The sequence below is a fragment of the Hibiscus syriacus genome, unplaced genomic scaffold (assembly GCF_006381635.1).
Source record: "Hibiscus syriacus cultivar Baekdansim isolate YM2019G1 unplaced genomic scaffold, ASM638163v2 tig00110831_pilon, whole genome shotgun sequence".
Taxonomy (NCBI): domain Eukaryota; kingdom Viridiplantae; phylum Streptophyta; class Magnoliopsida; order Malvales; family Malvaceae; genus Hibiscus; species Hibiscus syriacus.
In genome coordinates this window covers 4,555,758-4,568,807 of record NW_024062882.1, presented here as the reverse complement: position 1 = coordinate 4,568,807, position 13,050 = coordinate 4,555,758, and the positions used below count along the sequence as shown (strand labels likewise).

General features: G+C 36.0%; 1 protein-coding gene across 1 annotated transcript; it reads right to left on the bottom strand.

Moving 5' to 3' along the window:
• Nucleotides 1-1,700: 1,700 nt before the first annotated feature.
• On the bottom strand, nt 1,701-8,135 carry LOC120142623. The gene is made up of 10 exons (XM_039157160.1): nt 7,782-8,135; nt 7,305-7,539; nt 7,053-7,136; nt 6,148-6,317; nt 5,555-5,694; nt 4,880-5,057; nt 4,187-4,763; nt 3,754-3,866; nt 3,139-3,382; nt 1,701-2,312 (listed from the first exon to the last, which is right to left on the bottom strand). Exons 1-10 carry the CDS (start codon nt 7,943-7,945, stop codon nt 2,085-2,087), a joined length of 2,133 nt encoding a protein of 710 aa, XP_039013091.1. The 5' UTR covers nt 7,946-8,135; the 3' UTR covers nt 1,701-2,084.
• Between the last annotated feature and the right edge of the window lie 4,915 nt (nt 8,136-13,050).

The window sequence follows — 13,050 nt, the reverse complement described above, 5'->3', positions numbered from 1 at the left end:
ACATGTTCATTCACAGTCGTAACTTCCTCCTCATTATCATCAACAACATCTTCGGAGGCAACGACTGTTTTATCATCAAAATTCGGGTATTGACCAATATCAAAATCATTACACGCAAGGTCTGTTTCTTCTTCTGAAACATCATCAAAATCCGGGTATTGACCAAGATCAAATTTTGAATAATTACTAGTACTCACAATTTTTTCTGTTGGCTCATCATCGTCTAACTGGTCAATACGAAAACCGAAATTTGGTGCTGAAAGTTGATTGGGATTTGAATTAGGAAAATGTTGTGGGTTTTGAGATTGTGTTTGATATTGGAAATGTTGTGAAATGAAATTTTCTTGGTGATGAAATTATGGTGGAACCATTAAATTTTAAGGTTGATAACAACGTTTTACATTGTGAGCACCATAAACGGGGGTTGAAGCACTTAGTTGATTACTACCCGCTAGTGACTCAACTTCACTACTTCTAGGTTCAACAACATATAATGTAACATCATCTTGCGAAACACTAATGTAAGCAATGAATCGTTCAACATCTTCATTGTCGGTTAACAAATAAACTTTACATTTTCTCTGATAAGATAGCCTAAATCCACTTAGAGACTCTAAATTCAATTTCTTTGCAACACGTAACATAAGAGTTTCATAAGTTAACTTTTTAATGACAATTTTAGTTGAAGATTCATGGGTAAAGACATATATTATAAAACACCATGAACATTCTCCCATGACCCTCCAAAACATAAATCTATCCAAACATGATCAACATTAGGTGATTTCATTCTACAAATTGTAAATTAATTTACTAAACAAACAAGCTATAAACTAGATATCATTACTAACTTCGAGAAAAACATACATTTATTAAGTTGATAGTTGATAATTTGGGAGAGAAATCATTGAAAAATTATATAGAAATAAAATTATGTAAAAAAAAATTAGAGATGGGGAAGGATGTCGTTGGATATTGGAACATATGTCGCCGGAGAGAGTGATAGATGGAGAAGGAATGAGTTACGATTTAGGGATTTAGGTTATGAGTTGCTGCTGCTGCGTAGTTTATATACTCAAAATATTTGTATTGCGAAAATAAAAGTTGTTGCGAAATTAAAATTCGTGTTGTGAATTCGAAAATCGAGTTGCGAATTCAAAATTCGTGTTGCGATTTAGAAAATCTTGTTGCGAAAAGGAAACTTGTGTTATGAAAAATAAATTCGCGTTGCGAATTTGAAATTCCGTGTTGCGAATTTGACTTCTGTGTTGCGATTTACAAATTCGCGTTGCGATTTACATATTATCGTTGCGATTTACATATTTGCGTTGTGAAATTGGATTTCGAGTTACGAATTTGAGATCGCGTTGCGAATTTGTTGGTCATTTTCGCAAATCCAAAAAAATTAGATTATAATTTTTTCTTCTAATGAATATCTTTTTATTTCCTACTATTAATCTCAGTTACCTGTTTTTCACTCATCCAACGATCCTAATTCATGTAGAACAAAAGATATTTACATTGTATGAGCAGATCCTAATATTAAAAATATTATTTTGAGTTTGACACAAACTTAAAAAAAATCAAGATTAGGATTCAACCTTTCAAGATCTAATTAGTACATTAGTGGAGATAACAAATGAAATGTCAGGGGAAAGCAGACCATAAATCAAAGGATATAAACAATATTATTACAGCATAACATATGCAGCATATAACCAGCCTTTCTATTTGTAGACAAGTAAATCATTCTTCTTATAACAAAATTAAAAGCTTACTCTTTGCTAGTTAAGGAACTGTCTTTAAACACACACACACATATAGATGTCAACACTTGGAACTCCATTGAAGATTTGCCAAAACGCTTAAGCTAAATTTCTAAAATATGCAAGTTTTGCCATGGGTTAATGCTAGACAAGTAAAGAGGGGATAAAGGGTGGGGTCGATTCGTGGCGGAGATCGACCGTGCAAGTGCCATATGCATTATGCGGGCTTTTGACGGAGAACAATTAAACAGAAATGAGATACATATATAGAGAGAGAGACCTGAAAAATATTCCAATCTGAGTGTGGTTCACAGCAATTTATAGTTTCTTTTTCTTATCATCGGCTTTAATGAGCTGAACCGGTGCTGCCGGTATCCTAAACCACCATTCTCTAAGCCTTCGTAGCCATCGGTTAGTGCTGTCTTTCCTATACGGTATTTCCCGTGTAAAAGCTTCTAGGAACACAAACCATATCAAGAATCTCAATGGCACAAAAGCTAACACTACAGCCAAGAAAACCAATGCAAAAGCAACCCTGTCGGTGGCCTGGCAAACAGATTGCGCGGAGAATATACAGTTAGAAGCTAAGCAAAATTCCGCGATAAAGAATTAACTAAAAGAAACTTCATTCAGTTTGTTTCTGGGGCCAATTAAGTTCATACTGACTTGCAAGAAACTCAAGAAAGAACAAGACCTGGGTACTTGACGATAATCTAAGTATGCCCGTTTCATACACATGCAGGTATCTAACATTCACCCCAAAGTTCGAGTAACATATCTTCTCATCTCTTCTTAAAAAAGTAGTCTAGTCATCTTCCATATGCTTTTTAATAAATTGTTTGTCATGAGATATCAGTGTCTTAACAGTTAAGTGGGGCTGAATACACTCATTTAACCAACTTATGTCCCTCTTGTGTCAACCAATGCAGCTAGATTTTCTACAGCATATACAAAACTAGCTACAGAACTTTCAAATTTTCGAACTTCATGAAGAAAAAATTCGGAACGCTAGAATGCCATTTTTTCCCAATGAGTTCAGAAAAATAGAATAAAATGCCTAACCAAAAAAATCCCACCCTAGCCCTCCTTTTTCTTTGCTACCCTCCTATAGAATCAAGCCGATAAAAAAGGCCAATAACTGACTCAATTAGCGGCAGCGGATAATACTAGTAAAACAAGAAACTTGTTAATGTGTAAATGTACAAGAAGAAGATATAAGTTAAAACTCAAAAAGGCTATTTATGTTTTCTTTTCTCTTTTCCAGTTCATTGTGGTGGGGGATGGGAAAACTATGCTACCTCGCTTTATTAGCTTTATATTTAGCATATTTCATTTTTCTTTTATCTGATGCAAGTATAGCTGGGACATGCACCTGTGGTAAGACAGCAAATAAGATAGCCCTGATCTTGAGAAGAATAACATTCCCGGTTTGGATTAGTGCTTCATATTGAGAGATAACTTCTTGTAATGTCAACAGCTGCTCAACTGCATTTCGATTTGGTGGAGCTATTATTCTAAAGGCTTCTAAGGGCTTCTCTCTGTTAAAAACCCGATTCCATAGCATGACCATTGCAAAGAATGCAAAAGCAAATGCCAATATATATGAAATCCACCCCCTGCACAGCAGAATTAATGGGTTCATTATATCATTTGGTTTGGTCTATGCAATAACAAGAAGTGGAATATTAAATAGAAACACCAATACCAAACTGAATACACACAAATGGGCCTTTATGGTGCATTTTTATAATATGCCTCGAAAGGACATGAAACCGCCCTCAATGTATAAATGAAATATCAAATGTTGTTGCATGCAGAAAATTCAGGAAATGAACAGCTAAGTGATCCACTAATATAAATTGTAAATAATTCCATTGTACATTTTTCAACTTTCAGAACATACAGAAGGGGATCATGTATTGTTCTTAATGCATCTTGAAAGAGAGTATATAAAAGAGTAAAAAGACCAGTCAAAGACAACTTTTACCTTATAATTGCAAAGCTGGTCAACATCAGGAAGACAGTCGACTTAAAAGGTTCTTTCCATGAAAACAGAAGCACAAGACACGTAGCTAATTGAATAAAAGGAAGCATCAGTTCCTACAAATTTAAAAAAGAAAAAGAAAAAAGAGAGAACTTTTAACATCCTACTCAAATGTTCAAAATGATTCTGATGATCAGTTGGTGTAGTACAACAAACAGCCCAGTATTCAATTGAACACTCGGGCTGTTTTCTAGGAGCATGACAAAACAAAACTTTCCCTAAATCAACATAGACATCAAAATGAATTAAATACTTCTGATAACAACTTCATCCGGACAAATAAATTAATTACTTGATCAAAATAGCCAATCATATGAGATGACAGTTTTTATGGCCTGAAACCAAATCTAATAGATGGGAGATTGCAATAACCAACCTTCATTACAGCTAAATTTGTTTCAATTCCTTCTACCTTCACTTGGTTCACAGTTGCCTGTGCAGCTTCAGCCCTACCTGTGTCAGATATAGTTTTCTTCACTGCTATCTCTAAGGGATGTGTTTCCCCAACACAGAAATCTCCAACCATTAATGTTTCTCCATCCAGAATAGCATTCTTCTGTGGGATGAATCCAAGTTGACTAAGCGCGAGAAGGGAAAAAGGTGATGAAGTTGGAGGGTGTTTTACAGTGCCGGGGGAATTATCAACATTTAAATGTGCCATACGATTAGCAAGAGTTTCCAAAATCGCATCACCTCCAGGAATGCTCTCAGCTAGGTTAAAACTAAGTAAGGTTTTATACTGGGATGAGAAGAACTGAAAAGCTTCTCTCAGTGCACGATAGCGAAATATACCTAATATAGCCCTTGCTACTACTTCTGACTGCTGAGTCTCTTTGAAGTTGTGTTTTCTAGCAAACCTGTGTGCATGCAGGATTTCCAGAGATATATCCAACCAAAAGTTCCGACGAAAATTGCCTTTAAATTCAGGAAACTCAAAATAAACAGGCTCTGTGCTGTAAATAGATTTAAAAAATTTCCAAAGAAAAATCAGAAATTCTATTTTATTTTAAAGAAGACAATAATGATTAAATTATAGATTTCCAGGTTATTATGCTGACAGATAACTTACACGGTTGTTGATTTGTACATAACAGCTTTATCAAAGAGACGAGCACCTAGTGGCCCAGTTAATTCAGGTTTTATGACCTGCTTCAGGTCCGTTGCCAGATCATATCTCACGGCTTTGTCATATACACCAACACCCAAAGCCTCAAAGTACAGAGCAAAGTTGGTTAGAGTGAGCCGTCCTGAATAAATAGGAACTCAACACATAAACAACCGAAAGATAATGCAATTGAAACAATTTAGAGCCTCTCAATTGAAGTATATGAATCAATGGCTTCAGTGAACCTGACAAGATATCTTGATTTAAAAATTATTTCTGTTGCATGACCAATTTCTATGGATTAGTTCTTTACTACACATGGGTTTTCATATTAAGGAGACATGTAAAGGTTTAAAATTTTAACATTAACAATTTTTCATCGACATAAATATCAGTACTACTTGATGCATCCATACATTAGACATGAAAGACATCAACCGATAAAAGTCAGTACCATTTGATACATTTATATGAAGATAATATTTTTCTATGAATCCATAGATAATATGGCCTACCTTGATATCATACAAGCCCCACCCTGTGAAGGGAAATTATTTAACTCTTAACAACTTTAAGAACACTGAAAGTACATTTAAAGGTTTACTTGCATAGTGATAAACTTTCAGAACATTGACATACCTGGCCATGCCGAGATTCCAACATGTTGCAGAACAGGTTGAGTTGGAACGCCACCTTCAATATCTATAATTATCTCCACATCAGAGAGTGGAAGATTGGTAAGTGAAGGCGCCAAAGTGTTTTTCGCGGCGTTAATAACCCTAAGGATGAGAAAAATCCATGATAAACAATTATCTCAACAGTTTAAGCTCAGATGTCAAAGTAGCCAAAAAAATCACAATACTAAAAAATTATAAGTAGACTTGTTCGCTAATTTATCTGATCTGATCACAGATGCCAAGAAGTCAAAGCCCAAAATCCTTAGAATTGATAGCAACTGAGACCAATTAATTAAATGTTCTATATACCTCGATTCATGAAAATTTGCTCTAATGATTACTTTAGTTTTCATGATCCATTTATTTAGAAGTTTAAAATATTTAAAACAAATAGTAAAAGATGTAAAGTTTAAAAAAAGTATTAAAAGACAAGTATTTATAAGTCCTAACCCTAGTAATGCCCTTCTTGTTTAATTCATGTTTCTTGCAACAACAGTTAAATCACATAAGCCGTAGAGTTTATGAAATAGGCAGAAAACAACAATGCATCCATACTTGTCAAGGCTTCGGAGGTATTTGTCGTATATGATAAAGTGAAGTCGAGGGCCTGCAGAGCTTGTCAATGCATCAAAAAGATTGTGAACAGTTATTATATCTGCAACAACAGCACAGGCAGGAGCTATTCGTCCAAAAGCCTCTCGCCCAACAGTTTTCTTGTCATCAACCTGATAGGAAAGTAAAAAATGAATTTCGAATATGATCACCCCCCTCAAACTCATTTCATAAGGCAACATATTTAATAAGCCTTTACTAATATTATTGCTTCCGGGCCACCCCTTCCCTTTTATTCTTATAAATTCTGCACCTTTTAAATATCCTAAATTCCATGTTATTCCGATTTGTTTTGAAGTTTCTACTGAATTTATTTCGTTTGTTCCTCTTCACTTAATTATCTTCATCTTTTATATTCCTTTCTGTTGTGCTTAAATGTTTGCCTTCAATTTTGATCTCCAACATTTTGGTTTCTTTACATATAAATTCTAGCCTTTAATTTTTCTTTCTTTTACTTTCTTAAATTTCTTTTTCAAATCTTTAGCATATCAAAGGAATAGTGACAGCATTTAATATAAAAAAATACATAAAAATGGAAAAGTTAGAAAAAAATGGACAATACTAAAAATAAAGCTATGAAATAAAATGCAATTTATGAAAAAGTAACATTATTCGTCCCTTGACTTTAAAACTCTAGCTCACTAAATATAGCGGTCACTTAAAGCACATCCCAGGTAACTAAAAGGATCAAGAATTATCAAGCCAAGGATGAATGGCAGTAACACTGTGCAGACAGTACAAGCGGAGAATAGTACAACCTGAACAGCCATATTTATGGGACTTGAATAAAACAATGCCATATTTATGCAAATGAAATTTATGAAACTAGCAAAAATAGAAAATCAAACCTGAACAGCCATACTTATGGGACTTGAATAAAACAATGCCCCATCTTCGTCATCCTCGACTTCGTCATTGTTGGGTGAAGTTTCCTACAAGACAAAGAGAATTTCATAGACCATTGTTAAACCCCACACCCCCAACCCACAAACCCTGAAAAAACCTCATCCACGAAGTTTTTTTTTTTTTTTTTGAAAATCATCCACGAAGTTTTTAATCAACAAATCATGTGTGGAAAACAACTCCAATGCATTCCTTACTTTGGTTCCACGTTCAAACTCAACACAGGGGGCCTCCCATGCAAGCATCATGTCATATGTTAACCGACGGAAATCCGTGTCACTCAAATAATCTGGATTTCTAGTGACATTATGCAATGCTTGGTATGAGCAAAACTCTAAAAAGTTCCTGGCGTATGTGAAAAGCTGTTTCACACTTTCTGGAAGCTCTATATCGAAACGATGTTGTAACTCTTCAGTAGGAATCTTAAGAATCCTACAAAGGTGAGTAAATAAAAGCACATTCAGATAAATTTTTAAGCAAATTGTACTGATTATCATTGAAGAACAAAATGCATAGATTTTGCATTTGCAGCAACAACATCTAAATTAGTATCTGATCATCTAAGAAACCCAAACTGAGATTTTGATCCGAGTACTGATTCCAATATGGGATTTCAACATTAATGAACATTGTGCAGTGAAATATGTTGTATAGAGAAAGGAGAGGGAGAGTACTTGGAACAGCGAAAGACGACGGAATTTGCCAGAGAAGAGAGCTGAGGGATGGGCGTAGGAGCGCTTGCTAGAGAATCTTCGTCGTTGGATGATTTCTTGCGCTGAAAAAGGGATTTGAAGGTATCTTGATTGTTTCTCATGAAATTTTCCCAAACTCCCTCCATTTTCCCCCTATTTGATTTCAACGTCAATTTGGACACTTGAATCGGTTATTTCAAGACATTTAACAATGATTTTTTTAAGAAAAAATAGAAAAATACAAAAGATTGATAGATGAAGATTTTTTTTGTATTATCTGTTTCGCTCTTCTTTTTCAGAGCATCTTCACTTTCCCTTCCGCTTGTCGCAGTTAGTTAATTTAACCTGAAATAATTTCATAGATTTCCCAAAATTTAAACCACCATTCTAAATTTTTCTTTAAACTTATAATAATTCTATATTAGTCCCTAATCTATGGTCCATTCTATTCTTGGTCCCTATTCTTTAAAAATTTCAAAATATCAGTCAGTAAACCATCAGTATCATTTCTGGATTCGAGCTTTAGGGTTCAACTGGTTGTATCCAGGTCGTGGCAGTAATTTGACGTTTTACATACGATGAAGGGAATAACCTCCGCGATTCCTGCTTTGATTCTACCTTTCCCTGGTAATTCTCTTCCATTTTCCTTTTCTAAACTGCCCATTACGTGTTTCCTTTCAAGTTTTTCCACTGCTTCTGTTGAAAATGTGAATGTGGATATGTCTAAACCCACCCATCTGGAGACATTGGTCATAGATAAGTGTAAATCGAGATCCTTTGAGCTTGATGAAGCTCTTGGTTTTTTCAATTTCATGATTTTAATGAGACCCTTGCCCTCAATTGTAGCTTTCAACCATCTGCTCGGAGCAGTCTCCAAGATGAAACAATATGCACTCGTTATTTCCATGTGTAAACAGATGATAGTGAATTGCAACCTGATATCGTTGCAAGGAACTTTGGATCCGTTGTATGTGCAATTTGAAGAAAGTAGACTTATGTTTCTGTGTGTTTGATATGATTATAAAAAGAGAAAATCGCCTCAGTGACCAAAAATGCCTTATAATATACGATTTTAACCAACTTTTTTTGGATTTGCCAAAATGACCAACAAAATCGCAACGCGAAATAAAAATCGCAACGCGATCCCCAGAATCGCAAATCAGTTTCCAAAATCGCAACGCGATTCTTAAAAATCGCAATGCGATAGTACAAATTCGCATTGCGATTTTCCAAAATCGCAACGCGAATATGAAAATCGCAACGCGAACACATAAATCGCAACGCGTATCCGTAAATCGCAACGTGTATCCGTAAATCGCAACGCGTATGGGTAAATCGCAATGCGTATCCGTATATCGCAACGCGTATCCGTAAATCGCAACGATAATCCGTAAATCGCAACGAGAATCTGTAAATCGCAACGATAATCCGTAAATCGCAACGAGAATCTGTAAATCACAACACTGAAATTTTGGGTATATAACACTGAAATCATAAACTAAATCCCTAAATCGCAACTCATTCCATCTCCATCTATCACTCTCTCCGGCGACATCCGTTCCTATATCCAACGACATCCTTCCCAATCCGGCAACAGGTTTTAGTTTCGCAGCTCGTCTGTTTAGTAAATTAATTTACAACCATGAAATCATCTAATGTTGATCATGTTTGGATAGATTTGTGTTTTGGAGGGTCATGGGATAATGTTCATGGTGTTTTACAATATATGCCTTTACCCATGAATCTTCAACTAAAATTGTCTTTACAAAAGTTAACTTATGAAACTCTAATGCTACGTGTTTCAAATAAATTGAATTTAGAGCCCCTAAGTGGATTTAGGCTATCTTATCAGAGAAATGGTAAAGTTTATTTGTTAACCGACAATGAAGATGTTGAACGATTCATTGCTTACATTAGTGTTTCACAAGATGATGTTACATTGTATGTTGTTGAACCTAGAAGTAGTATTGTTGGGTCAGTAGCGGGTAGTAATCAACTAAGTTTTTCTCAAACAGTAGATTTCAATAAGCATATAAATTGTTTAAGACGTGTTTTGCCTCAGTGTGCTCAAACAGTAGAAGATGTCGGGTTTGAAAGATGGTCAAGAGTACATCAACTTGGAGCAAGATATGGTTTCATGACGTCTAATAGTGCAGAATCAATCAACGCTCTAAGTCGTCATTCCCGGAAATTACCCATTACTATGTTAATGGAGTTTTTTCGAGCCTCTATTCAACAGTGGTACTACAAGAAAAGAAACCATGCAGGTATTATTTCTTTGAATTCGTAACTTATCATATTTATATATTTTACTAAGTATTGTTTATTTAAATTTACAGGAACATTGGAACATCGTGTTACACCATGGACTGAAAAAAAGATAACGAAACGTGTTGTGAAGTCAACGTCATGGAGAGTTGAACCATGTTCAAACACTTTGTTTCAAGTACTGGATAATAACTTAAATGGGCTAGTCGATCTAAATGCAAAGACGTGTAGTTGTATGAAATGGCAAACATCTGGTTATCCGTGTGGCCATGTTATAAAAGTTGCTCTTCATTTAAACCAAGATGATTCAAGCGCATACGCTATGGATTGCTACACTACAGAAGTTTATCGACAGACTTATGCCGAGATTGTCTACCCTATTCCACATCCTTCTGAGTGGGACATACCAGATGACTTACAAACAGTTTTGCCACCAGCCATGGACAGAAGGCTACCTGGCCGACCAAAAAGTCACGATCGTATACCGTCTAAGGGTGAAGAGAAGAAGAGATCGACATGTAGTCGGTGCAAGGAAAGTGGTCATACAAGGTTGACATGTGGATCACCAGTGCCATCAAAATCATCTTTTCCTCTACCAAAATATAGATCCTCATCAAAATCCAAAGCTCATATGGTGTCAAGCAAAAGGCAATCATCTTTAAAATCCCAATCACAATTGGCTTCACCTTTTGGGACTGTTAACTTAGGTGATTTTTAAATGCAAACGTTGTATTATGTGGATTTTATGTGTGAACTTTTAACATTTTCAGTTGAATTAATGACTCAGGCCAACCATTTTGACTTAACCAACTCTTGTTATTCAGTTGTTATCACTATTAGGCATGCATTTGACTATCGCAACACGGAAATTACAATCGCAACGAGAGAATCGCAATGCGAAATGAAAATCCCAACATGAAAATCGCAATGCGAAAATGAAAATCGCAACGAGAGAATCGCAATGCGAAATGAAAATCGCAATGCGAAATGAAAATCGCAACGAGAGAATCGCAATGCGAAATGAAAATCGCAATGCGAAATGAAAATCGCAACGAGAGAATCGCAATGCGAAATTAAAATCGCATTGCGATTCTCTCGTTGCGATTTTCATTTCCGCATTGCGATTTTCATTTCGCATTGCGATTCTTTCGTTGCGATTTTCATTTCGCATTGTGATTTTCATTTCGCATTGCGATAGTCATTTTTGCCTTCAACATAATGCAGATTGAAATCAACAAAATCAACCATTACATTTCAATCAATTAAACAAGCACAAATAAGAATTATGTTCGCATCAATTACACAAATCAACTTTTACAAATCATCTTTTACAAATCAATTAAACAATCAAAAAATAAGCAATAATTCTTAGTTCCGATCATCTACTATTGAATCAACTTTTACAAATCAATTAAACAATCAAAAAACAATCAATTAAACTATTGAATCAACTTTTGCAGCCATACATCATTTTCACGCAGTTCACTTCTGAGATTAACCTGCAAAAACCAAACATTTGCTCAAACAACACTTTCTACACATCTAAAACCTACAAACAGCAAATTATTGAATTCTAGGTACTTAACCAAACATTTTCAAACCAAAAGTATATAAACTTACCAATTGTTTATGGACATTTTTATAACGCGGATGCAGGTAGGCAGTGTCTCGTATATATCGATTTAGCCATATAATGCCGAAACCACAAGCCTACTGCAGCTCTATCTCTATCGGTGGGAGGTAGATACTTGATGCTTCCCGTCGTCAAACGCTCCAACGCCAAGCATACGAGAGGACCACAATCTCCTCTGGCTCCGCTCGTTTGTTGTGGCGCGGTATCGTCTCTAATAACTGTAATATTGAGCTTCTTTGGCTTCTTGTTTCCAGAACGAGTCCAATAATTGATCGCATCCAAGAATTTAGCCAAATGAGAGCTCCATCCCTTAATAACATCTCTTAAATCAACCAATGATATGTAATTTATCATGCTGTCATACACTATTGTCTTAAGGGATGGGAGCTGAAGCTCGACGAGAATCCAAGGTTTACGTTCCAAAACAGGGATAAACACCTGCAATCATAAGTAATAATTCATTCATTTGCGCACTTATTTCATAAAACCTTTAAACTCAATCTAAAATAAATACTAACCTTATCGACCTCCCACCATGCAGGATAAAGTTTAGCTTGTCCATTGCCCAAATCAAATGATTCATCTCGTGCATTCTTCAAGTGAACGGCGTTAAAAGACGTCGGCATAATTGTATATCGTATATTTTTATTTTTCTTAAGTTTTCTTATTATTAGAAGACGTGTCACCCACGCATCGATATGCTGTTTTACAAAAAAAGACATATATTAGTGACTTACATAAATTTTAAAAAAAATTAATCAAATTGAAATATAAGAAAAATATAAGACTTACCCCCCCATCGAAATAGCCATTGTCTTCGACCCCTAATAATACGCCCCACCAAGACTGATCAAGCAACAAATAGATATCATCGGTGAGCTTGCATATGTCAGTGAAACACCCCTGGCTCCGCTCATGTAGATAAAAATCAACAGCGGTCTTAGCCCAAAGGGTGTTATCCAGAATTGTGTCCGGTAGTTGTTCCCTCTCCTCTTCAGATACCGGTATGGTACTGGCCGGTAACTCATACGAGAGCCAACTTGAATCCATCATGTCCGGCACGTCAGAGGGTTTCTCAAGAAGCCTACATATGACGCCATGTGAATCGGGCTCTTGAATGGTGGGAGGGACCTCTTCAATGATGACAGTGGCCTCTTGAACGGTGGGAGGGGACTCTCGAGGAATGATAGGGGGGCCTCTTCAACGATAGGAGTGGACTCTTGAGGGATGACAGGCGAGTCGGGCTTCTTCTTGCGGTGTCTTCGCACTATTGGGGTGTACGGAGACTTAATAGCACGTGCACGCTGTCTGATGCGTGAACTCCGTCGTGCAAGCATAACCCGACGTAAA